The sequence below is a fragment of the Macaca fascicularis genome, chromosome 18, assembly GCF_037993035.2.
Source record: "Macaca fascicularis isolate 582-1 chromosome 18, T2T-MFA8v1.1".
Taxonomy (NCBI): domain Eukaryota; kingdom Metazoa; phylum Chordata; class Mammalia; order Primates; family Cercopithecidae; genus Macaca; species Macaca fascicularis.
Genome location: NC_088392.1, coordinates 65,591,800 through 65,619,212, shown reverse-complemented (window position 1 = coordinate 65,619,212; position 27,413 = coordinate 65,591,800). Strand labels below are relative to the sequence as shown.

Below are 27,413 nucleotides of genomic sequence, written 5' to 3'. Positions count from 1 at the left end.
AAAATCAAACGAAACATCCAACCCGAGATCCTGTAGGAACACCTACCTTAAGCACATATCTGAATGGATAACATTACGAGGTACCTGTAAAATTATTAACAATATTATTACATAGCATTTATATTTGTGTTTTGAAAAAATAAAAGTGCTTTCTAGTGTTTTACTTCATCCTCAGAATACCCTGGTGAATAACATAGCACAGATATTATTAACCCCATTTTGCAGACAGTGAAACTCAGGCACAAAAAGGTGAATTGACTTATCACAATTAATTATTCCTGTTATCAGCAGAGCAATGAATAGAAAGCAGATCTCCTAACCACCAACTGACTGATCTTTTATTGTAAACATAATTAATGTTAATAGGCCAGAATTCCGTGTTTTACTTATTAAAAGAACAAAATCTTCAGCTGAAGTTACGTTACCAGAAATACTCATCTCCAGATTGTCTACAGAATGTTTCAAAGCGATGGACACTCTTTTTCCTTTGAAAGCCAACCAAGTAAGAGCAAATATTAATAGAAGATAATTTTACAACTAAAAGTGTAACTCTTTTGCTAATCTATTAGCCTAGTCTATAGATTAGACAAACAGTATCTACATTTTGGGAGTTTACCTTTCTTTGTGAAAATTGTCGAATTACCAACTTTTGGAAATCTTTTGAGACATTACTTGAAAAAGTTATTCGTGAATGAACATAGATTTTGGCGTCAAAATATTTGCTGGTGGAACATTTGCTGGGCTACACAGTGCCAGGATTTAATCATTTTTCCCCTAGCTCAGGTTATTTAGATATTATAAAAGGAATTCAAAGTTATTTTTTTATTCTTCATTGCTAATTTTTATTGTCATTTAATTTACCTCCATGCCCGCTACTGCAAACCTGTGGTTTTGAAGAATCTAAATACCTCAGTCACTTTTAAGAATCTCTGCCATAATTTGGCTCAATGTTTAAGGTTAGATTTTTAAAGACATTTTTATTGAGCTAAAGAATATCATTTTAGAGTGTCATTTATTTACAAATTCTTTTGGCTGAAGCATGATCTCATATTAGTATTTTAATATTTTCAAAATAAAACATGAGAAAAGCAAGTAAAATGTTGGCAAATTTAATCTGATTTGACCTTGTTTTGAGGGAATAACCATAATTTATTTGAAAGAAGTTATTTCTCACTGATTTTGGCTAAACTATATTCATGTTTCTTCATCTCTGTTACTGACCACTTTTCAGTAGACTGTTTCCAAAATGTTTATTCACATTGACTTTCTTCCTGATGTGAATTTGGTGTGGGTTTTAGATAATAGTAAGAGAGAAGAGATTGCTCTCCTATATTCAGTGAATGAGAAGGGAACTTTTTTCTGAAGAGCAAAATTGGTGTCCAAAAATATTGGATATCTGGGTTTTTGTTTGTTTGTTTTTCTTGAGACGGAGTCTCGCTCTGTCACCCAGGCTGGAGTGCAGTGGTGCGATCTTGGCTCACTGCAACCTTTGCCTCCTGGGTTCACACCATTCTCCTGCCTCAGCCTCCCAAGTAGCTGGGACTACAGGCGCCCACCACCACACCCGGCTAATTTTTTTTTTTTTTTTTTTTTTTGTATTTTTGGTAGAGACGGGGTTTCACCGTGTTAGCCAGGATGGTCTCAATCTCCTGACCTCATGATCCACCCACCTCAGCCTCCCAAAGTGCTGGGATTACAGGCATGAGCCACCGTGCCCAGCCTGGATATCTGGTTTTAACTAGATTGAAGGGAAGAACATTATGAATCTTTAAAATACAGCTGTTGCCATTTTGCTCTCTTCTTAACATGCAGCATAGGTGACAAGCTTTTCTGTCATGATCGTGGAGCATTCTGAATTGTGACGTTTTTGTTTGAGAGTTCATTCTTGAATTTTCAGTTCAAAATGTTGTTTGAGCTATTATTCCACATTCAAAGATTATATAAGGTCCTGTGCTTTTGAATCTTTTTCAAAAAATTTCTGCCTGCTTAAAAAACTACTTTTATTTTCCCACAGAGAGTTCAGGACTTCAGATTAGTTTGTGTTCAGCTCACTTAACTGGACAGACAGTTTTGCGTTTTGCAACACCATCCTGTAGGTTTTCTTTACTACTCAAAGTATAGGTCTTTTAAAAAATTTTTAATCTTCATTTTTATTATTATTATTTTTTTGAGATGGAGTCTTACTCTGTTGTCCAGGCTGGAGTGCAGTGGTGCAATCTCTACTCACTGCAACCTCTGTTGCCCGGGTTCAAGTGATTCTCCTGCCTGAGTCTCCCAAGTAGCTGGGATTACAGGTGCCTGCCACCGTGCCTGGCTGATTTTTGTAGTTTTAGTAGAAACAGGGTTTCACCACCTTGGCCAGGCTGGTCTTGAGCTCCTGACCTCATGATCCACCCACCTTGGCCTCTCAAAGTGCTGGGATTACTTACAGGCATGAACCACTGTGACTGGCCAAGTCTTTTTTTTTTTTTTTTTTTTTTTTTAAAGAGTCTATCCATCCTAGGCTTGGTACAGATGGCCCCTGTGGTAAATCTGTGTTAACATGGTGGTAGACCATGGAGCGTGGGTAGATGGAGCTTCTAGACTCCAAAACAACAAAACCACAGTGTGAGTACACCGTCCCATTAGGTTGACTGAAGTCTGAGTACATTTTCTGGCCTGTGTGCTGTGACTCATCCTACCTGTGAACTGATTGTGATCTGCTTGGTAACTTGGTTTGGTGTAACCTGCTCTTAACCCTTTGCTGATGAAGAAAATAATCATATAAGTGGAACTATTTGCATCTATGTGTGCTTCTTTTTTTATGTTGTTATCACTCACTCCTTCCCCTGTCCTATTTTGGAGGCTCTCAATGGATCTTCTAACTTATAAATGTCAAATATATTTTTGTATTAGATTGTGCCTATGATGAGAGAAATCTCTAATGTATATTTTATGTATGCTGAACACATTTTTATAATTTGACACACTTGGAGGCATGGTCTAGTAATAATAATGTAATATGTACCTTGCTGGTTAATATAACTAAGATTTTACCTTTACTGGGTTAGGTATCTTTATTTTAGCACCTGACAACTGTCTTCTACTGAGTAAAGAATTCTAACTTTTAGATGTCACAGAAAATTAGAGTATTTATTGTCACATATTGTGTAAGTCAGTTATTTACCGAATTCGCACTTTTCTGTCTCTGCCAACTAAAGTGAAAGGACAAGTCATATCTGATTTTTAAAATGAGCACATATGCGTGCATGCACACATGCACACATGCACACACACACCTTTGCTGTATAAACTTTTCCAGTGGATTTCTTCCTTAAGCAAATCATGCTGGCAAGTATTCAAATATGGTTTTACACTGTGAAGATACACATTCACAAAATCATGATGTACTGTTTTGGTTTCTGCGGATGGTATATTTTGTAGAAAGAAAACTGTTAAATCAAGATCATCCAAGAAGATATATAGTCGAGGCAGATTCTTTAGAAGCTAGAAGAGGAAATGCAGAAAGAGAAAAGGATAAGGGGAGCAAGAGAAAGTTGGTCCATAACAGATACGCTCCTTTTTCAGTAAAGTATGCAGAGCACAATTTAACTGGCTTTCTTGTGAAAGCTAGCAAGGGGGCTGAGCTCTATCACCTAGTTGACTTGGGTATGAAATAGAAGCAACACACTTGAAACCCAGGTGACCTCAGCCGGGCGTGGTGGCTCACGCCTGTAATCCCAACAGTTTGGGAGGCTGAGGCAGGCGGATCACGAGGTCAGGAGATCGAGACCGCCCTGGCTAACACAGTGAAACCCCATCTCTACTAAAAATACAAAAAAATTAGCTGGGCATGGTGGCAGGCGCCTGTAGTCCCAGCTACTTGGGAGGCTGAGGCAGGAGAATGGCGTGAATCTGGGAGGCGGAGCTTGCAGTGAGCCGAGATTGCGCCACTGCACTCCAGCCTGGGGGACAGACCGAGACTCCATCTCAAAAAAAACCCAAAAAAACAAAAAAAAGAAACCCAGGTGACCTCTATGTAATGCCTAATTCCTCCTCCTAGAGGCCAGTGGTTGTCAATTTTCGTGTTTTACGAAGAGATTCTGATTCGATAGGTTCTAGGTAGGGCTTGGGAAGGCATTTTTAACAAGCTCCTGGGACGATTTCTTACGCAGGTGATGTGGATTAGAGAAACATTGCCCTATTCAGCTTTTGTTAAGGATTTAGTAAATCTGGGAGAAGAGTTAAACACAAGCAGAATTATATAGCAAGGATAAAGTCATAAAGCATACATCATGGGATCACTGAGAGAATGCTGCTAACCCACTGGCTTCCTGAAGTAGATTTCTGAGATGGGTTATAAAGGATACGCAGGATGCAGTCAGGTGAAAACACTTGCTGGAGCAGGATTCAAGGCCTTGGACCTAATGAGCAAAAGCACAGAGGTGACAAACCTCATGTGTGTTCAAGACTCTGGAGCGTCAAGTGGGAATCACATGGTGATCGATGAAATACGAGAGGTATGTAGAGACCACACCCACAACCATGGAAGGATTTTGGGTATGGCAGAGGGGCAGTAGAAAAGAAGGTAGATTTGCGTTTTAAATTACTGTTGACCAAAAAATAACATACTGGTGACTGAAAGGGAGATGAACAGAAGGCCAAGATTGTGAAACCACATGAAATCATTAAGAGTTCAAGAAATCAAAGCAGCCGATGGGCAGTGGTTTGAAAATTCTTGGTTAGATGTTTTCATTGTAACAATTTGCATTTCAGAATGACTCAGCCAAACAGTCATTGAATAAAGGAAGAGAGTAAAATCTTGTTTTTTGAGTTACAGATATTTCCGCATAATACCTTACACCGAATAGATGTTTGAGATGACCCACCGAGGTTAGGTTTAAAAACCATAAATGTCTCCAATTCCAAAAGACACCACAGATGAGGTCTTAGTGTTTGTACTTAGGATTTTCAGTAGCTCATTCATTATGTCTCTGACAGCTACACGTGTTATAAACCAAGCTATCAGAAATCATGACGGCCTCATCTTACTTTTATTTACATTACCAAAGTGGTGCTGTAGGTCAGTGACGAAGGATGAAAAATATCTGCAGAGCCACCAACACACTCAGTCTAAAAGCCTTTCTCCCTTTTTTTTTTTTTTGTGAGACGGAGTCTTGGTATTTCTCCCTTTTTAAGTATGTAATCTTCCCGAGAAGAGGGAGTTTGCCTGGCACTCAGTACTAATTATTAAGTGGATTAATGAATGGCACTAGATAATGCTGACTGAGGCCTTAACATTGCCTTTTATTGCAAAGTGCTCTGGAAGCCCTATTTTTTTCTGAATTAAAAAACAGGGTTTTTTTTGTTTTTGTTTTTTTGTGGGTTTTTTTGGGCAGGGTTGGGGAAGGGGGTTGGTTGGTTTTGTTTTGTTTTGTTTTGCTTTTGGTCAGATATCTGCCCTGGCAATGCTCTTTGGTTTAAAGTAGTTGCTTTTTAAACATTTGAAGATGGATCAAAATGAAGGCTGCTTGTACTCTGATAATCATGATTATGGTGTTATTTGGAGCCCAGCCCAAATACCTGAGCCTAAATGAGTGAAAGAGCAAACTGTGGGCGTTTTTTTGTTTGTTTTGTTTTTTTGAGATGGATTCTCGCTCGGTAGCCCAGGCTGGAGTGCAGTGGCGCAATCTGGGTTTACTGCAACCTGCGCCTCCCAGGTTCAAGCAGTTCTCTGCCTCAGCCTCCAGAGGAGCTGGGATTACAGGCGCCCGCCCCCATGCCCGGCTAATTTTTTGTATTTTTAGTAGAGACAGGGTTTCACCATCTTGGCCAGGCTGGTCTTGAACTCCTGACCTCGTGATCCACTCGCCTCGGCCTCCCAAAGTGCTGGGATTACAGGCGTAAGCCACCGCACCTGGCAAAGTGGGCGTTTTTAAATGAAGCGGCATTCCTTTAGTTTGGAAAAATTGAGCTGAAGTTACTCCTTGACTTGTTTTTGAGGGTGGGCTTTGTAGGGATAGTTGGTGTCTGATCTCAACTGTGGAGAAACAGGAAGTTTCGGGATTCATGCTAAACTCCCATTCCACAGGCGAGTTTCACAAAAGAAAAAGTGCTGTGTTGCATACAATTATTCACTCTGAGTCTACAACGTGGCAGAAATTATTCCTAAAGGTGACCGAAGAGAGCTATAGTTTATGGGGCCAGGAGCAGTGTGGGGAATTGCGAGGTAGAGACATAACAGCACTGCCATAAATCTCTTTCTTTCTTTCAAAAGAGCTCTAATTTTAGGCCCAACGACCAAAGACGGAGAGGCAGTCACTTTGAGCTACTCCTGGCCATTTGTTGGGAAATCACCTAAATCCGCTCAGGTGTAGCCAGAAGTGGGGAAACAAGCCTCTCTCGCCGGCCAAATTACGGCCTTTGTCGCTTTCGGCTCCCCATTGGCTGCAGCCGCTGTGGCCCCGCCTCCGTGCGTGCGTGCGGAGCTTTGTGATGCGGGACTTCGTGACGCACGCCCTGATGCCTCCGGGGCTATAAAAACGCTCGCAAGCATCAAACCTCAGGAGCCGCCGGCAAGGGGGCAACGAGGAAGCTCTTAAGAGCGCAGCCGGAAAGCAGGTGGGGAGATTCTGGAGAAAAGGCGCACCCTGCGGCCTCGGAGACAGTTATGCCTCAGGGAGTCTCTCGAAATGGGAGAGGTCGTCGGAGCCTCAGGTGTCGGGGAAGGCGGAGGGTCCTCAGAGTTGGGGGGGACCTGTGGGGCGGCCCCGGCCCACAACGGGGAGTGCGGCGACTAGACGGCCAGCTGCCGAATCTGGGGCCTCGGTGGGTCCGTCGCCCGCCTCTCCTGAACAAGTCCAGGCGAAGTGAGCACGCCCAGCCTCCTACATCTCACTCCCCTCTCCCAAACAGACCTAGCGCAAAACGAGCACTGACACAGCGGGGGCCCACACACCGGAGGTTCTTCAGGGAGAGATGGGGGAGTGCGGTTACCTACGGCTCCGAAGTCCCTGCTGGCATCCTGAAAGGCATCGTGTTTCTTGATTAAGGCGTTACCTTTGTGGTAGTGGGCGCATGGACGTTTACAGTTGGGCGGGGCAGGGTTTAAATTCTGCCAGTGTTGGACCAGTATTGGTGATAGGAGGGATCTGGGGAGAATTATTAAGCTGTCGCTTTTAAATAACCCTAATAATGTTTGTGACTATTTTACCCGTTGACCTTCATCAGCTTGCTCAGGACAGTTCTTTGTGGGGAACTGAACTGTAGGACGTTTAGCGTCCCTGACCCCATACGTTCCCAAAGTCGGGGTGAGAACTAGTGGGACGGGGGATCATGGAGTGCATGGCCGCTGTCCCCACCTTTGGTAGCAGCAACTGCTAACTGCCTCTTGAAAGGTTGTTGGCGCCATCATGGTTTCTGGGAGCCCCCACCATTTTTTTTTTTTTTTTTTTTTTTTTTTTTTTTTTTTTTTTTTTTTTTTTTGAGACGGAGTCTCGCTCTGTCACCCAGGCTGGAGTGCAGTGGTGCGATCTCTGCTCACTGTCAGCTCCGCCTCCCGGGTTCCCGCCATTCTCCTGGCTCAGCCTCCCCAGTAGCTGGGACTACAGGCGCCCGCCACCACGCCCGGCTAATTTTTTGTATGTTTAGTAGAGACGGGGTTTCACGGTGTTAGCCAGGATGGTCTCGATCTCCTGACCTCGTGATCCGCCCGCCTCGGCCTCCCAAAGTGCCGGTATTACAGGCGTGAGCCACCGCGCCCAGCCTCTGGGAGCCACTTTCAAAACGGTCTATCTACTCACCTTGGGTACTTAAAATTAGACATACGATATGTATGAGTATGTATCAAATATATATATGTAACAAACAGTATATATGTATATGTCATTGCTGCCTATGCTCCTTAGCATTTAGCATATGGGACTGCCGAATCCCCACTTATTTTTTTTTTTAATTCTTTTTCTGTGAGTACATAGTAGGTGTATATATTTATGGGGTACATGAGATGTTTTGATTCAGACATACAATGTTAATCACATTATGGGGAATGGGGCATCTATCCCCTCAAACATTTATCCTTTGTGTTACAGTCCAGTTACACTCTTTTCGTTATTTTAAAATGTACATTAACTTATTGACTATAGTCACCCTGTTGTGCTTTCAAGTAGTAGGTTTTATTCATTTTTTATACCCATTAACCAGCCCCACTTCTCCCCATTTTCCACCCAGGCCCCCATTACCCTTCCCAGCTTCTGGTAACCATCCTTCTTTATGTCCATGGATTCAATTGTTTCCATTTTTAGCTCCCACAAATAAGAGACCATGCAATGTTTTCCTTTCTGTGCCTCACTTATTTAACATAATAATCTCCAGTTCCATCCATTTTGTTGCAAATGACAGGATCTCATTCTTTTTTAATGGCTGAATAGTACTCCATTGTATCTGTGTACCACATTGTCTTTATTCATCTGTTGATAGACACTTAGGTTGCTTCCAAATCTTACCTATTGTCAACAGTGCTGCAACAAACATGGGAGTGCAGATCTCTCTTCTGTAGACTGATTTCCATTTGGGTATACACCCAGCAGTGGGATTGCTGGATCACGTCTGGTTTTTTAAAGATGGTTTAATTCAGTAAATCTGTTGAATGATGCTGTAAAAGGAAGTTTTCATTAAGGGATTCAATTATACTTAATTATATTCTGAAAGGATTTGCTTTGGCCAGTACAGATTCATTTTGTCCTGACCTTTGGGAAGATGAGATGTGCTTTTAAGTATTGAACATTTTGCTATGAGATATTAGTTACTTTATAATAGAAGCTGTGCCCTTCTATAATTAGACTATGCCACTTAACCCCATGAAACTCATTATTTATTGTAGGGATGTTGTTGAGGACATGGCTCATTATATCACACTATTTGCTTTATAAGGACTTGGGGGAGAAATTTCTCCTGGGTTTCAGTATCCGAAATAGCTGTGGTTCTCTCAAACAACTGATTTGTTTTTCACCTCAGGAAACCTGAATCACTTAACCACCTATCTCTTATTTTGTGATGGCTCCTTGGTAGCTCAGGGATCGATTTGATACCCATCTTTATCAAAGTGAAGGAGCTATGGCATGCATTGGAGTGCTAACTTTACCTGTAGCTTCACCCTGTTTTTCCTATCTTAGTTTTCCCCTCACCACTTTAGGGATTTTCTTATTTAATTTTGTTCTTTAGAAGCCTTAGATAATTTTTTAGGAGGAGTCAGAACACGTACACCCTGACATAGTTTTAGGTGGCAGCCTCTGCAACTCCGAGAATTACAGGTTGGTCTGTGCAATATCTCTGATACCACTTAAAAGCCAGAAAGACAGAACGGGAAACATAAGGGAAAATTTGGGAAGAGGGTAAGGGAGATATGAGAAAAGACAGGTACAAATGACGGTGGTATAACAATAGCACAAATAAATTATACCCACTCTGATTAATGTTAAAAACAAAGTTATTCCTACAGGTACGAAGCAGGCTGAAAAAACCCCCAAAATTTAAAGCTAAAAAATGCACACTTAAACATGAGCAACGGTCGGGCGTGGTGGCTCATGCCTGTAATCCCAACACTTTGGGAGGCTGCGGGTAGATCACAAGGTCAGGAGTTCAAGACCAGCCTGGCCAAGATGGTGAAACCCCATCTCTACTAAAAATACAAAAATTAGCCGGGTGTGGTGGCAGGTACCTGTAATCCCAGCTACTCCGGAGGCTGAGGCAGAGAATTGCTTGAACTCAAGAGACAGAGGTTGCTGTGAGCTGAGATCACACCACTGCACTCCAGCCTGGGTGACAGTGAGACTCTGTCTCAAAAAAGCAACATGTGAGAATATATTTAGAAAAATAAGGAAAAACATTTTCTTACAGAAAAAAAAACTATCTTGTAACTGTTTGATGCATATGTATACAGAAAGGCCAGTGCCTGTGTGGTTTGGAAGGACTTGTTTAGAAACAGATACATGAAATGTTAACTGCACAAAATACTGAATTTTACAGAGGCAGGTTCTGTTTTTTGTTCTTTGTTTTTAATGTCCTCAGGATCTTGGCAGGGCTTTTCCTATGGATTTCTATAATGGTACTAGATTGCTCATCTGCACATAGTAGGCTATTGTTAGTAGGGTTGTGTTATTTTTTAAACTACCATCAAGAATTAGCCCATTTTACTAAAATGAATACCTACATATTAGAACTAAAGCTGATAATTTTAATAGGAGATAGTTTATTATTGGAAACTATAGTTAACTCATAAGGACTATTTTAGTCACTTTGGGAGGCCCAGGCGGGCGGATCATGAGGTCAGGAGGTGGAGACCATCCTGGCTAACACAGTGAAACCCCGTCTCTACTAAAAAATACAAAAAATTAGCCAGGTGTGGTGGCGTGCTCCTGTAGTCCCAGCTACTCAAGAGGGTGAGGCTGGAGAATCACTTGAACCCGGGAGGCGGAGGTTGCAGTGAGCTGAGATCATGCCACCGCACCCCAGCCTGGGCGACAGTGTCTCAAAAAAAAAAAACTATTTTAGTAAAACATTATTTATAAGACTTTGTTTTTCTTCATTCTAGTTGAGTTACAGACATCCTGCCAAAATGATTTCTTCAAAGCCCAGACTTGTCGTACCCTATGGCCTCAAGACTCTGCTCGAGGGAATTAGTAGAGCTGTTCTCAAAACTAACCCATCAGACATCAACCAGTTTGCAGCAGCTTATTTTCAAGAACTTACTATGTACAGAGGTTTGTTATTCCTTTATATATTTGCTGCTTTGAAAAAGAAAACATTTTAAGTTGGGAATTTTATGTATCTGTATTTGATTTCCTGTATTGATTCCTTCAGGGAATACTACTGTGGATATAAAAGATCTGGTTAAACAATTTCATCAGATTAAAGGTAAGTACCACAAGTAGTAATAGTTTTAATAATGATGTTTATTAATTATTGCATCATTACTAGCATATATTCAAACTTAAGAATGGTGCCCACAAATCATTTGATGTTTAATCACATTGGTCCTTTTAAAAAAAAAAAAAAAATATATATATATATATATATTTTTTTTTTTTTTTCCAGAGACATGCTCTGTCACCCAGGCTGTAGTGCAGTGGCACCATCATAGCTCACTGCAGCCTGGGCTCAAGGGATCCTCCTGTCTTAGCCTCCCAAGTAGCTTGGACTGCAGTTGTGACTCATCATGTCCAACTAATTTTTTATAAATTTTTGATAGTGATGGGGTCTTGCCGTGTTGCCCAGGCTGGACTTGAACTCCTGGATGCAAGTGATCCTCCTGCCACAACCTTCTAAAGTTCTGGGATTACAGGCATGAGGAGAATTGGATTTCATAGTAATAAAGACTCAAATTATGAGATTAAATACTGGAATTTAATCCAGTTGGAAGGGTTTTTTTTTTTTTCCCTTTGCAATGGAGTCTCACTCTGTTGACCAGGCTGGAGTGCAGTGGCGCGATCTTGGCTCATTGCAACCTCTGCCTTCCAGGTTCAAGCGATTCTCCTGCCTCAGCCTCCCAAGTAGTTGGAACTCCAGGCACCCACCACCATGCCCGGCAAATTTTTGTATGTTTAGTAGAGATGGGGTTTCGCCATCTTGGCCAGGCGGGTCTCGAACTCCTGACCTCAGGTGATCTGCCTGCCTTGGCATCCCAAAGTGCTGGGATTATAGGTATGAGCCACCGTGCTTAGCCGCTGTGTATGGTTTTTAGTGAGTCTTGGTATTTTTGGATTATTCCAGTGAAAGTGATGATGAGCAAGGAATCAGGATGGGAAAAGGTGACATGGGCAGAGGGCTATAGCACATAACATCCAAACTGAGAATAAAATAAAAATTGGCAGCTAAGCCTTAGATGCTTCACAGGACTAAAAGGAAAGAGATCTGCCAGTCCTTGAGTGAGATAAACAGGTTACACTTCCCACAAAATGGAAACATTTTAAGCAATGAATGCAGTGATGTCAGAGACCAGCACCCAGAGGGCAGGGCGTGATGGCTCATGCCTGTAATTCCAGCCTTTTGGAGGCCGAGGCGGGAGGAGGATCACTTGAGCCCAGGAGTCCAAGACCAGCCTAGGCAAAATAGTGAGACCCCCATCTCTAAACAAACAAAAGAAAACAAAAACACCCAGAGACCAGTTATGCCTCTACTAGGGGTAATGGAGAGCCAGCATAAAAGGACATGTGGATCAGAGACAGAGCTTACCCCAGCACTCAGGAGTTCAAGACCAGCCTAGGCAAAATAGTGAGACCCTGTCTCTAAACAAACAAAAGAAAAGAAAACAAAAACACCCAGAGACCAGTTATGTCTCTACCAGAGGTCATGGAGAGCCAGCATAAAAGGACATGTGGATCAGAGACAGAGCTTACCCCAGACTCAGCTTACCCCTTTTTAGAAGGAGGAAAACCTTTAATAAAGGAGCATTAGCCCAAAAGGCTCACTAATTAACCAAAAGACTTTTTGAAGGGACAGATTTTAAAACTAAGATGAAATTCTGCTATTGGGAAATGAGCATTTTAATGCAAGATGAGATCAGTTAGAGAAAGTAATACTGTTCTGGCATATCTAAGTCACAGTGTGTAAATTTTGAGCCCTTTACAACAGCATGACATCCAAAGCTCTCTCTGATTGCAGTCTGTCCTACCTTTGCAGTCATCTCATTTCATAGACCTCATGTGCCGTATATTTAAGACAATCTGTCATCTCCTGAAATGTGAAATTTCAAATCACTTGATTTGGGCTTATGTTTCTTCTCCCTCCAGGAGTTCCTTTTACTCCTTTTTCTACCTTTCAAATCCTACATATCCTTGAAGTTCAATCCATAATTTAATTTAAGAAATATTTAATTTCCTGACAATTTCCAGATGCTGTGCTAGGTGAAATTCAGCAGAGAGGGAGAGATTTTCATTTCAGCTATGACAAGAGAAGCCAGTACTGGACTTGTCCTCCTATCATAAACAGACATAAAAGCTGTATAAATTACATAAAATGAAGTCCAGTACCTAGATTCTTGGGAGAAAGGATTCCTAGAAATTCAGCCCATATTCACAGAGGCTTTCTTCCTGAGGACACTTTCAAATTCTTGTGCGGGGAAATACAGCCCAAGCAGTGAGTGAAATCTAGGGAGAGGTGACAGAGAAGCAGAATTTCAGTCTTTCAGTGTGGCTGGGATGTGAGTGACAGTACCAGAAAGGAGGCATTTTCAGAGAAGGACCTCCAAAAGTTTGCAAACAAAAATTTCCCTTGGGTTTTTGTGCAGCTCCTAAGCTCCTCATGTATGGAGTAAGGCTTGAGGAGGCTTAGCAGAAAACAGCTATTGGGAGACTGAAAGCTAAGTCGAGAGATCAGAACCGTTTAGTGTTGGAGGAGAGGCTTTGTTAGGGAGAGGCTTTGCAGGTTGGGCCCAGCCAAAAATAAGATTTTTGCGAAACCCTGGCAATTTAGTTGAGACCTCAGAAAGGTCATACACTATGAATAAAGTGTACTTTAAAGTATATGTAGTGCACTATCATACACTAGGAATAAAGGTCATACACTATGAATAAAGTGTACTTTATACGTAGTGCACTATCATACACTAGGAATAAAGGTCATACACTATGAATGCGCTAGGAGTAAGAACAAAGCTGAAGTATGCCCACTTTACCAGAATTTATAATCAAATCTCAAGAGGATCAGATTGATCTGCCATTAGAACAGAATCAGTACCATTTAGAAGAAAATAACAATCAGAGCCTCTACAATGTGTCATTTATAGTTTCCAGCATACAGTTAAAAACGACTAGACATTCAAAGAAGCAGGAAGAAGTGATTGATAAGGGCTAAAACATAACACACTCACTAGAAGCAGACCCAAAGAATATCCAGATACTGGAATTACTACATGAGGTGGATAGAAAATAACCATGATTGGTATTTTGAAAAGACGGAAAATAGATGAAAAGATGCAGAACTTCAACAGAATTAGAAACTACAAAATAAGAAACATTTATTCCATAACTGCAAACTATAAAATTATATGGCTTTATTAGAAGACAGAATTAGGAAACTAAAAAATGAGCCAACAGACAACAACCAAATCAAGGCAGATAACCACCAAATTAAGACAGAGAAAAATAGAAAAGAATGTAAGAAATGCATATGGACATTGTCAAAAGGTCTGTGTCCACCTGTAGTCTCAGCTACTCAGGAGGCTGAGGCACGAGAATCGCTTGAACCTGGGAGGCAGAGGTTTCAGTGACCCGGTGACCCAAGATTGCACCACTGCACTAAAGCCTGGGTGACAGAGCAAGACTCTGTCTTTAAAAAAAAAAAAAAAAAAGTCTATGTCATTGCAGTAAATGGAAAAGTAGTAGTATTTGAAAGCGTAATGGCTGAGAATTTTCCCACTCTGAAAGACAATAGTTTACAGATTTAAGAAGTCTAATGAACCCATGGCAGGATAAATACAAAGAAAATGACACACAGGTATATTACAGCTAAACTGCTGAAAAAGACAAAATCTTAAGAGCAGGTGGAGGGGTAAAAGGGTACATTACTTTTCAGGGGAACAATAATAAGACAAATAGGTGATTTCTTAATAGAAACCATAGAAGCCAAAAGACAATGGAATGACATACAGTGACCTAGAATGCCAGCCTAGAATTGATATATACCTAGTGAATATATCCTTTAAAAAATGAATGCAAAATAAAGACATTCTCAGGCAGCAAAAACTGAGAAGAATGCATTGCCTGCTCTACAAGAAATGCTTTTAAAGAAGTTTATAAGCAGGGCTTGGTGGTTCATGTCTGCAATCCAAGCACTTTGGGAGGCTGAGGTAGGATCACTTGAGGCCAGGAGTTTGAGACGAGTCTCAGCAACATAGTGAGGCCTTGTCTCTGCAGAAAATTTTTTAAAAATTAGCTGGGCATGGTGGCACACACCTGTAGTCCTGGATATTCAGGAGGCTGAAGCTGTGATCACACCATTGCACTTCAGCCTAGATGGCAGTGCAAAACCATGTCTCAAAAAAAAAAAAAAAAAAAAAAAAAAAAGCCTACAAGCAAGCAAGGAACACAAGGGAACTTCCTAAATCTAGGAATGGATACACAAAAACTTACAGACAACCCAATTGACCCATTATACCCAATGGGGAATATTGAATGTCTTCCCCTCAAGATTGGGACCAGGACAAAGATCTCCAATATTACCATTTCTATTTAGCTTTGTACTGTAGGTTCTAATCAGTGCCATAAGGCAAACACATTTTTTTAAAAAAGGAAAGGCATATGAAGAAATAAAACTATTCAGTAAAACATGTGACATGACTATGATGTAGGAAACCAAAAATAATCCTCTTTTTAATCAGCTTTATTCTACAGAGGAGAGGGTATATGGGACACAGCCCAGATGTTTATGGGCAGAAGGTTTAAAAAAGTACAGATACATTATCTAGTAGTGTACGTCTTAAGATAATGAATTCAACAAGTACCCAGAAAGAAAATGGGTATTATGGAAGTCATAGAATAAAAAACAGACAGGGTATCTAAAGAGCAGCATTTAATACAACCCCCCTCTAATTTATGGCTCGTATCAGTTAGGAAAGCTTTTGGTTGCAAGTAACAGCAAACCAATTAAGAGTGACTTTAAGAACAGATCTGAAAAGGTGTTCATTCTGCTCCTAATATACTTTAATAATAAGCATCACATATCTAGGCACTCTGCTGTGTCATTCTTAGAATGTTTTACATGTCCCCGCATGCTACTGCTCCAGGGGTTATGCCTGTGTTTACATCAGGAAGGAGGAGAAAGTGGTGGCACTACTGATAAAATTTATGTTAAGAGAGATCAGAATTGTCCCATGCATTGCAGGACACCTAGCATCCTTGATCCTGGCTCCTAAAATACTAATGCCTCCCAGACATTGAAATAAATACAAATGTCCCCTCTACATCTATAAATACTCTCAGTGGAAGGGGGATACTACTATCCCTTGAGAACCAGTGTGCCTGGGGCTGGGTACATTGCTGCCACTAATCTAGCTAAGATTCTCTTAGCAAAGAATAAGGGAGGGAATGTCTGCTATTCCACCCACCCTGCTTTAATTCTTTGCCCTTAAGTGAAGTTGGGAGAGATGAGGTTTGGTAAAAATGTGGGGAGGGGGGATGTGTTGGGAGTGATGGGGTGAGGGATACAGAAATAGACCCAGAAGAGAAGAGGGAAGGATGAAGCCAAAGGGATGCCAAACTGCATTTGGTGTTGCTCCCTGTGGCCCAGCGAAGTTTGATGGCAGCGCTGGAGAACCAAGAGGAAAGTGAAGGCAAAGGGGCATGGCATGGGAGAGATTACCTAGGATAGGTTGAATGGCTCTTCTCCTTCAAACTGGCCATGCCATCTGTTGCTTTCCACCTCCTACAGTCCAAATTACTAGCCACTTTCACACCTGTTCCTTATTTCTAAAGGTTAACCCAAATTACCTAAAAGCCACTGGACCCCATACATATTTCAGTCACTGTACTGACTACATTGTCATATAATCAATCATCTGCTTATATCCTTAATCAGAGTGAGATCTTTAGGAAGTTTTATTCCTCTTTGATTCTTCAGTGTCTAACACATACTGGTGCAACTAATGATTGTTGAATGAAGAAAGAATGGAAGGAAGGGCGAGGAGGAAGAGGGGAGAAAAGAAACAAACCACCTACTTTATAGTCTCTGGTATTCTCATTCCAATCAGTTCAATACAGGCTAGTTGGAATCTTCTGTTTTAAATTCTTAAAAGACTATGTACCATACATATTCCTGACTTTAAGCACTCTCTTTGAGCGTCCCACCTCCAATTCTTATACAGCCTGTCATATCTCTTGTTAGGCCCTGCTGCTTATACACTTCTGGTCTTTGATGCCTTTCAGATTTCCCATTTCATGCCAGAATATGTCCTTTTCCTTATGCTTCTTGGGCAGTTATGTACCCCAGTACCCTGAATCTCCGTATGAGTTGTGCCTATTTAAAAAAATACCATATGCTTGGAATTTATCTCTTTATCCTACTGATTTCATGGAAAATCAGGATTCTGCAATGAATTTTAAAGTTAGCCAATTTGAGTCATTTTATTATACTTAAAAAGGAACTTTTTTACAAGAAGGAATGCCTTTAATTATGTTCCTAATTCTTAGTGTGTATGTATAGTTTTGTCAGCTTAAGTAGAACCAGATCACCGAAGTCATAGTGGGTTAATCTTCATAAGGTTGATAAGATCAACCTTTAGCAAACCTAGTTTACAACTTGAAGAAATTCTGTCTTCTACAACCAACATAATCTCAAGGTTACAAGTCAGCAATTGTTATACGTATTTAAAGCTGACCTTAATACATTAAAGAAAAGCTCTTTACCCTTCTTAATAAACAGATAATGACATGAACTCAATATAGATTTATATTATATGTGTATAGTAACTAGTATGTATATATTTGCCAACATTCTTTCATGTATTCCAGACAAAGCCAAATGGTTGATCTAGTGTTTGCATTTTTTTTTTTTAAGACAGAGTCTAGCTTTGTTGCCCAAGCTGGAGTACGGTGGCATAATCTCAGCTCACTGCAACCTCTGCCTCCCGGGCTCAGGCTATTCTCCTGCCTCAGCTCCCTGAGTACCTGGGATTACAGGCACATGCCACTGTGTCTGGTTCATTTTTGTATTTTTAGTAGAGACAGAATTTCACTATGTTGACTGGGCTGGTCTCGAACTCCTGGCCTCAAGTGATCTACCTGCCTCAGCCTCCCAAAGTGCTGGAATTACAGGTGTGAGCCACTGCGCCTGACCTAGTGTTTGCATTTTCAAAAACACTATAAAAGTTTAAGGCATCTGGTCTCAATTTTTTTAATTATGAAAAAATCCGTAAGTATATAACACACACATATAAAGAAAAAACATCCTGCATTTTACCACCCAGTTTAGGAAATAGCCAATTTAATTTTAATCAAAGCTGAATCAAATCTCGAATTAGAGATTTGAGATTTATATAATGTTTAATTTGATATCACATATTCAAAACTTTTCTGTATCTCTTTTTAAATGGGTATTGATTCATTCCTTCCCCATTTATATGTGATTTAGAGTTTATTCGGTGCTTTCAGATGCATTATTTCACTTAATGTCCACAGAAACTCCATGAAGTCAGTTATAATCCCCATTTTGCAAGTGAGGAGGCCTGAAGCTTGGAACAGTTGACTTGGTCATGCAGCTATTAAATCTTAGAGCCAGGACTGGAATCTAGGTTTTCTCATTAATTTTTTTACTATGAGAAAGTTGCAGGGAAGAAAACAATATCCTACATTCCCTGGTAAATTGTTAAGGATTCATAATTACATAACGCTTTACCTTTCCAGAATGGTGGTTATAAGGGATGTTTTTGTTTAACAGGGGACTTCTAGAGACAAAAAATATTGAGCTTTCTTAACATTTAAAACATTAAATCATTTTAATCTCCTAGACATAATTTCAGGTACCATGAGCCTGTGAGGGGAGACACTTGTAATTAAAAGAGCAAGTGGTCCTTTGCAGAGTTGCATAAATTATACCACAAGCAACCTGTCAGGTCAGTCTAGGGATTGCAGGAATCCAATCCCTAGATTGGCTGCGTTCTTGAAAACGCTCATGGTAAGTAAATCGGTGGTTGGAGAATTGAAGATCTTATGGGGGAAAATAGGGAGGCCTTGAATTGGTGTGGGTATGGGGAGGTCAATCTGGTTAGGAGTTGGACTTGGGTTTTGTTGTTGCTTTCATTACCTTCACTGTACTACAGACCTCAAATCCTTCTAGGAGAGGGCTACCAAGACCTTTTGCTGAGGGTGGGGCTGGGGTGCCAGAGGGTATTTCTCAGCATCTGTGCTTCCCCCTCAGCTTTCAGCCTTCTCTGCCAGCATGCCCCACAAAGGGCATCTCTCTCCAAACTCTTGCCCCCTCTCCTGGTGGCAGCCCGCTGTCTCTTGTTTCTCAGCCTCGGGCTGGTTAGCAGTGCAGGAGGTTCCCTGTTGTTCTGGGCCTGCCTTAGACCTAGGCTGGACCTGTGCACCTGGGCTTTGGACACGGGGCTTTCTTGGTGTTCCTGCCCTCTGTCACATGGTAGCCAAACTCTGCCTTCCATCTGTGGTCAGTCTTGGGCCAGTGTCTCCTGTCTCTGCTCTGATAATAGGAGAGCTCTGTCTGGCCTTCAGCCCTGCCTCCATCTTTCATGTGAGGCCCGTGGAAAAGTGTTTGCTAAGGAGTGTGAATTTCCTTGGGTCTGGAGTCCCAGGTAATTCCAGACTGACATGTAGTGCACCGTTGGCCTTTACCAGTACATTCAGATTATAGCTGGTACATTCTTACCAGCTGGTGTGATGGCAGCCTATTCTTTCTGGATCCTGCTACAGCTGAGACTGTTTCTTGTGTCCCTTTTCTCCTTGGAGGGGCTGGTTCCTCTTTTGAAATCAGGTTACTTGATTACCTTTTGACTTCAGCTCTCTGCTGGTCTCAAGAAAAGTTATGATTTTGTGGCCTATCTATCTGGCATTTTCCTGTTGTTATGGATGGAAACAATGTATTTTGTAGCTTTCTATATCCTAAACATAAGAGTAACTCTCCCAATGTCAGGCTTAAATAAGATTTTTTGGCTGGGTGTGGTGGCTCACGCCTGTAATCCCAGCACTTTGGGAGGCTGAGGTAGGTGGATCACAAGGTCAGGAGTTCGAGACTAGCTTGGCCAACATGGTGAAACCCCGCCTCTACTAAAAATACAAAAATTTAGCTGGGCATGGTGGCAGGCGCCTGTAGTCCCAGCTACTCAGGAGGCTGAGGCAGGAGGATCGTTTGAACCTGGGAGGCAGAGGTTGCAGTGAGCCGAGATGGCGCCACTGCATTCTAGCCTGGGCAACAGAGCAAGACTCCATTTAAAAAAAAAAAAAAAAAAAAGATTTTCCCCCTCCTCTGAACTCCAAGATCTTTATTAGTACCAGTTAGGTACTTGAACTTTTTAACCTGTGTTTGTCTATCTTATTTCCCCTATTAAATGTAAGCTATATGAGGTCTCGTCTTAACAGTCTTTCTATCCTCAATAGTGCCTAGACCACTCGTACATGTAGCATGTAGCACAAGCACTCAGTCAAACGTGTTGGTGGGTAAAAGGGCTTTCCTAAAAAGTGATGGGAAAGTCCTGAAGGAGGTGAATGGTTAGGAAAATGAGGTTATTGTTCTAAGCAGAGGGAGGTAACGATAGATGTGGCTTTCTCTCTTTTTGAATCTTTCTCTGCATGTGAGCATTTGGTATAATGTCCATGTCCAGTATTAGAAATCTTAATTGAATTTATAAAACATCAGCAGCCAATGTCAAAGGAGACACTGCAGGACACTGCTTTTTCAGAATGCAGCTGAACCTATTGAAAATATGTCTCCAAAGTTTTGACTTAAGCCAAATATATTCTTTTGAAGCAAATTCCGCTTTTCTTGTAAATTTCATTAGAGAAATGCTTCCCAAAGGAAAATTCTCAGCAAACAGATGTGAAAACTTTTGATGAGTTAACGACTAAGGTAGTTAGGTGTGTGGGTGACGCACATAAAATATTACAGCAGTTTTCCAGCTCTAGGATTTTGTATATGTCATCAGCTGTTGTGACCTTCCAACCCATGAGAATTTTCCTCATGCCTGACGATTCACTTAAGTCTACACTTTGAAATCCAGAGATATCTTTCTTTTCCTCTTGGCTGGGTCAGTCTGACTGGCTGTATGATCACACATCACTAGCAGCTGCTAGCATTTTTAGGTCAGAATATGTGACTCTCCTAATGTAAAAAAAAAAAATTCCTATAGTCCTCTAGCTTATCAGTTCATTAAGTTAAACTTTATATACCAACTTTCTTAAATGGAGGAATGCCTTTATTAATATGCAGCATCTATGTCATTACTAAGTTACTACACCAACAAAGATGAAATAATTTACTGCCCAAGTTGGTCTCCCTCCGACCCAACCTTTTCCCCCAGTTTTGTGTGGAAGTTTGATCAGGAGCTTTTTCCATGGAGGTTTTCAGCTTCCTTATTTCTAGGCACAAAGTTATGATCTTATCATCTTTCCCTTGATGCTGACCACCTTAGGATGATATCTGATTATTAGTCTTGCCACTGCGCTATTGAGAGTCACTTATTTCTAAGGAAATGAATTGAGGGTCTTGGAGTAGACAAGGACAGGAATGTTTTATTACCCACACTACAGATGTTGGAAAACAAAGCTGAAAACTCTTTTATATTTGTGTCTCTACTGACATCTGAATGCTCAACCCATTATTGCTTTTTTTTGGGTGGGGGGGAGAGGTAAAGATGGGGTCTCACTGTTGTCCAGGCTGGTCTTGAACTCCTGGGCTCAAGCAATCCTCCCGCCTCAGCCTTCCAAAGTGCTGGGATTACAGGCATGAGCCACCACATCCCTATTATTGCCTTCTTTAAAAATATTTTTTTGGGGCATAGATGCTAATTAACCCATCTGGTTGTTGTGTTTTAGTAGAGAAATGGTCAGAAGGAACGACACCACAGAAGAAATTAGAATGTTTAAAAGAACCAGAAAAAACATCTGTAGAATCTAAAGTACCTACCCAGATGGAAAAATCTACAGACACAGACGAGGACAATGTAACCAGAACAGAATATAGTGACAAAACCACCCAGTTTCCATCAGTTTATGCTGAGCCAGGTGCTGAGCAAACTGAAGCAGTTGGTGATTCTTCTTCCAAACCAGCCACCCCTAAGGCTACTACCCCACCCTCATCACCACCTCCAACAGCTGTCTCACCAGAGTTTGCCTACGTCCCAGCTGACCCAGCTCAGCTTGCTGCTCAGATGTTAGGTAAAGTTTCATCTATTCATTCTGATCAATCTGATGTTTTAATGGTGGATGTGGCAACCAGTATGCCTGTTGTTATCGAGGAGGTGCCAAGCTCAGAGGCTGCTGAAGATGTCATGGTGGCTGCTCCTCTTGTGTGTTCTGGAAAGGTGCTAGAAGTGCAGGTTGTGAGCCAAACATCTGTCCATGTAGATTTGGGTTCTCAACCTAAAGAAAATGAGGCTGAACAATCAACGGCTTCCTCAGTCCCCTTGCAGGATGAACAAGAACCTCCTGCTTATGATCAAGCTCCTGAGGTCACTTTGCAGGCTGATATTGAGGTTATGTCAACTGTTCATATATCATCTGTCTATAACGATGTGCCTGTGATTGAAGGAGTTGTTTATATCGAGCAACTGCCAGAACAAATAGTTACCCCTTTTACTGATCAAGTTGCTTGTCTTAAAGAAAATGAGCAGTCACCACCAGTTAGTCCCAAATCTGTAGTAGAAAAGACCACCTCTGGCATATCTAAAAAATCTGTAGAGTCTGTAGAACTTGCACAGTTGGAGGAGAATGCAAAATATTCCTCAGTATATGTGGAGGCAGAAGCAGCAGCTCTGCTCTCTGACACATCTTTGAAAGGTCAGCCTGAGGTACCTGCACAACTCCTGGATGCAGAGGGCGCTGTCAAAATAGGCTCTGAAAAATCTCTGCACCTTGAAGTGGGGATCACTTCAATAGTCTCTGACAATACTGGGCAGGAGGAGTCTGGGGAAAACTCTGTACCCCAGGAGATGGAAGGCAAACCTGTGCTCTCTGGGGAAGCTGCAGAAGCAGTGCACTCAGGTACATCTGTAAAGTCATCTAGTGGCCCCTTCCCTCCTGCTCCAGAAGGCCTTACTGCACCAGAAATTGAACCAGAAGGGGAAGCAACAGCTGAATAAGGTTTGATGAAGCCAGGTAAGAAAATCAGGTATTTCCATTACAAATTGCGTTTCAGGTGACATCTGTATTTCAGGTTGCCATCTATGTAGGCTCCCTGCAGATTGGTCAGTCTTTATTTTCAATAGATTATTTTAAAATGCCAAAGCTATTTAAAGGCTTTGTTGTATTTGAGATTCTACTACTATGACAGGAGTGATTTTAAAGTGACGTCCCCAGAGCCTGGCCTCAGTTTGGTCATCCAGCACTTTTGTGTTATTCTTTTGGACATATTATGTAGTCAGCAACAATATAGCCTGTTGTCAGGTACAAAATATATTCATGTGATCCGAATAGGTTGATTGCAAAACTGTAATTAGAGGGTGTTGGTTTGAAATTTTCCTCTTGTGAATCTAAAATTAAACTACAGCAATGCATTTACATAGGCTGTGGCATTTTAAAAAGTGAAAAAATGGTGGCGGGTTTGACTGCTTTCACACTGAGTCAGGAGAGCTCTGTAACCAGGTTTGGGGTGCTGGGCCATGTGTTTTGTTTTCTGCCTGGGAGCTTCCTGCAGCTGAAGAGCAGCTTCATAGCTAGATGGAGAGGGGAGAGGTCAGGGGAGCCGGGAGGTAACAGCGGCGGAAAGGACAGCCCGGCACTTGAACAGCAATAGATGCAGTTCACGTAATTGGCTTCCTTTGATCAGTTCCCTCTCCCTGGCAAGTGCCAAAATCAAGCTGCTTTCTTGGCTGTTGAACTATCACCATGTTTTCCTGCGACACAGACGTGATGTGGCCTTCATCTCCATCTAATTATGGCATTTGGTCTGCTCACCCTCCTGCCTCATGGATAATTGCAGGGGCCCTTTTTAGGGACAGAAGGGACATGTATGAGCCAAGCCCCCATTCCTTTTGCAAAATCTCTCAACCCTGACTCTTAACCGAGCCAGAGTGATTCAAAAAGTGTTAGCAAAGCAGGTGTTTAGAAAAGATCACATTTTGTCTGGCAGTGTGACAGGGATTCTGCACAGCTGCAAAGGCAGAGGGCAGCACTGGGAGTGCAGCGTGTGGGACTGGCACTATATTTGTGGCTTACGCAGCATGTCCAGACCAAGTCACTGTTTTCAAATGCTTAACTATTTCTAAAGGAAAACGGAGTTGTCCACAACACTAAGAGGATATTAACAAAAAAATGCAGACTATCAAACCCTCTCTTCCTGTGAGACAGTGAAGGCCTGGCTTGGACATATTTTTCAACAAGCTTAAAAAAAAAAGATCACTTGAAAGTATCTGAAGCTATTGGGAAAATGGCCACTTAATCCTGTGCGTAGTGTTACGTTCTTTTCAGGGGAAGAAAAAGGCTGCACTGGGGATAGATGGCCCAGTGTTCAAAAGGTGAACTCGGCACATTTGGGCAAAGTGAAACTCGTCTAAGACAGTACTGTCTTCAAGAGGCGGGTCACACTTGCATTATAGGTGGCACTCCTAAACCTCTTTTTCTCAACCCAAAGAATCCCTGTGGGGCCAACCAGCCTTTTACTGCCACCTAGGACCTATGATTTCAAGTCTTGCCTAAAAGGGGTGCTCTCTGAGGTTCTGAATCCCAGATTATGTGACGTTTTATGTGTGGTAACAAATGAATGGGAGATAATGGTGCCTGTGAAGGGCCAGAGAGATTTGATTATGTGGTGAAAATGATACCTAGTGCTAACTTCTTTAGGAAATAAAACACTATGCAGATGCATTAACGCTTCCTTTAATGGCTTAACACACTCTTCAATTGACTTTTGGGTAAAGCAAAAGGTTGCGTTGACTGTCCATTTTCCTCTGTAAGGATCCTACAGAAGCCACATCTAAAGTTGAAGTAGCTGGAAATAGCAACTTAGAGTAAGATTCTTCTTCAGCCACAACTGTAGTGTCCCTGCCACTTGTCATCACAACACTGTTCTCGTTTTTCAACTGTAGAGAATCTCTTTCACACTGTCAAACACAATTATGCAGCCCTCTCTATAGCATGCTCTATGGTGCATATCACTACAGCTGTGTTATATGTAAAAGAGACTTACAGAGACATTACTATGCATAATGCCTGATACAGAGACTAAAACTTTAATTCCTGCAAAATTTTTTTTTATAGCAATGGCAGCAAGTGAACGAGGACAGCCACCACCATATTCTAACATGTGGACCCTTTATTGTCTAACTGATAAGAATCAACAAGGTCACCCATCACCGCCACCTGCACCTGGGCCTTTCCCCCAAGCAACCCTCTATTTATCTAATCCTCAGGATCCACAGTTTCTGCAGCATCCACCAAAAGTCACTTTTCCAACTTATGTGATGGGCGACACCAAGAAGACCAGTGCCCCACCTTTTATCTTAGTAGGCTCAAATGTTCAGGAAGCACAGGGATGGAAACCTCTTCCTGGACATGCTGTCGTTTCACAGTCAGATGTCTTGAGATATGTTGCAATGCAAGTGCCCATTGCTGTTCCTGCAGATGAGAGATTCCAGAAACAGACCCTAAGTCCCCAGAATGCTAATCCTCCAAGTGGACAAGATGTCCCCAGGCCAAAAAGCCCTGTTTTCCTTTCTGTTGCTTTCCCAGTAGAAGATGTAGCTAAAAAAAGTTCAGGATCTGGTGACAAATGTGCTCCCTTTGGAAGTTACGGAATTGCTGGGGAGGTAACCGTGACTACTGCTCACAAGGTTCGCAAAGCAGAAACTGAAAACTGGTAGGTGCACTTTCCTGCCGTAACATTTAGGCCTTAACACGTGCGTTTTAAGCATTTTGATTTGCTGAGCTGGAGATTTAGATATTGAAAAATAATTTGAGATAATAAGTTGGGGTATACTCTAATTTCCTTGGGTTATTGTCTCCAGCTTCCTAACCACCAGTTACTAATAAATGCACAGCAGGTGCACTGCACCACAATGACTCACGCCAAGGATTTGATGCCCGATACATGAAACTAATGAACTCAGTCGCCTCTGAAATACCTAGTCCGTTGTCTAACACAGTGGTAGATGCGAAAAGGGGATGGATTTTTAAAACGGGACAATTTAGTTGGCATGTTTAGGGAGTAGGGAGGAGCTGGGAACAACTGAAGAGCAAGGTAAGAGAAAAGTCTTGATTATGTAACGGAGCACTTAATCCACGTGGTAAGAAGCAGTAGACGGACAGGTGAGAGGCAGAGTAAAGAGCTGAACAACAGCTGAGATTAACTGTGGATGAGACAGTTTGATCACTCACAAATCATTTTTAAATTTCTCATTCATACTTAATGCCAAGCCTTATGCTAGCCCTTCTCCCCTATGTGTGGACAGTAGAGTGAGCAAAACATGGGACGTACATCTTATGGGGGGAACAGACAAAAAAGTGTATTACAACATGTATTATGGAGAAAACAAGGTACTGACACAGGCCTGCCTTTAATTGTCACTATTAGATAGGGTGTTCAGGCTCAGATGTAAACTGACACCCGAGCATGAGAAGGAGCCAGCTTTGCAGGGTGCACCCAGGCTGTGTCCTAGGGCAGAAAAGAACACGGGGGTTCCAGAGACAGCAAAGTAGGCCACCGTGAGACCGGCTGGGACGGAATGGGGAGATTGTATAAAATGAAAGATTTTGATGGAAAGTTCAATGGGAAGCCAGCACAAGTGTTTTAAGCAGAAGAATGATAGAATCAGATTCCTGTTTTTATTAGATCCTTCGGGCTGCTATGTGGAAAACAGATTAGCAGCAAGGGGGAGGTCAACAGAGGAAGTAGGGAGACTTGTTGAAAGTACAGAAGCGTTATGTACCAATTAGTTACTTCAAATAATTAGTGGGAATTTTAAGTTGAACATCTGAGAGATGGACAAAAGCTAGATTTAATTCATAAGCAGGCTCAAGGACCAGTTACTATATTTTAAGGAAAGACAAAATTATCTTAGGGCTAGGTGCACTTCTTCAAACTCTTTATGGACTTCTAGTGGAACTGCCAAAATGGCTGTTTCCAGCATGAAATTGCTGGGATATTTCAGTGCAAAAGCCCACAGGTAACTAGTTAAGCTTAGTAACAGAGCAGGAGGGTAGACGTTGCATTTCTGATCTTCTGCTCATTTCACATGTTCAGTTTCATGTGTAACTTTAAACAATTCAATGTTTGCATTATTCCTAACAGATCCAGAAATGACGCTGTTTGGGTCAACATTTCAGGGAGGAGTCTGCCACCAGTGTAATGTATCAATAAACTTCATGCAAGCATACAATTTTGCATTGCTTATTTTTGTAATTTAGGACTACAACCAACCAACCAAACACAAAAGGCCTATCTTTTCAGACTTATAAAGCAATAGCATTTTCCAACTCCTCTGTGTATGCTTTTAAACTATTCCCACTCTAACAAACAGATCTAGTAACGAATTTTCTAACCAGGTAGTTCCACTTGATTCTGCATTTGAGATTCACACCAAATGAATACAGTAGCACCTCCCTATACTGTATCTATCCAGAGATGAACTGAATGCTAAATTCCTACTTACCACTATGCATGCCAGGCAACTGGTTATCTCCTTCGCCCCGGGAGCCATGGCACCACCAGGACTTCTTTGATAGGACACTTCTAACAATTGAGGATAGTATTAAGTGACAACATTAGTATATCTG

The 27,413-nt window shown here is 41.6% G+C and overlaps 1 protein-coding gene and 1 long non-coding RNA gene across 10 annotated transcripts; one reads left to right on the top strand and one right to left on the bottom strand.

The window, feature by feature from the left end:
- Positions 1 to 327: 327 nt before the first annotated feature.
- CABYR (calcium binding tyrosine phosphorylation regulated) lies at positions 328 to 27,013 on the top strand. Of its 9 annotated transcripts, none has more exons than XM_045378310.3 (6): positions 328 to 502; positions 10,571 to 10,739; positions 10,840 to 10,893; positions 21,519 to 21,860; positions 25,374 to 25,497; positions 26,929 to 27,013. In XM_045378310.3, coding segments are annotated over exons 1-6 (723 nt in total). In that variant the 5' UTR covers positions 328 to 469; the 3' UTR covers positions 26,930 to 27,013. The 9 variants fall into 9 exon arrangements, with proteins under 9 accessions (XP_045234245.1, XP_045234242.1, XP_065390061.1 ...); XM_045378307.3 differs by having other exon boundaries at positions 24,900 to 25,497; XM_065533989.2 differs by having other exon boundaries at positions 21,519 to 22,799.
- LOC135968261 (uncharacterized) lies at positions 8,416 to 13,125 on the bottom strand. Its single transcript, XR_010582895.2, has 2 exons — positions 13,008 to 13,125; positions 8,416 to 8,632 (listed from the first exon to the last, which is right to left on the bottom strand). It is a non-coding gene; the product is annotated as an uncharacterized lncRNA (long non-coding RNA).
- Positions 27,014 to 27,413: the final 400 nt, after the last annotated feature.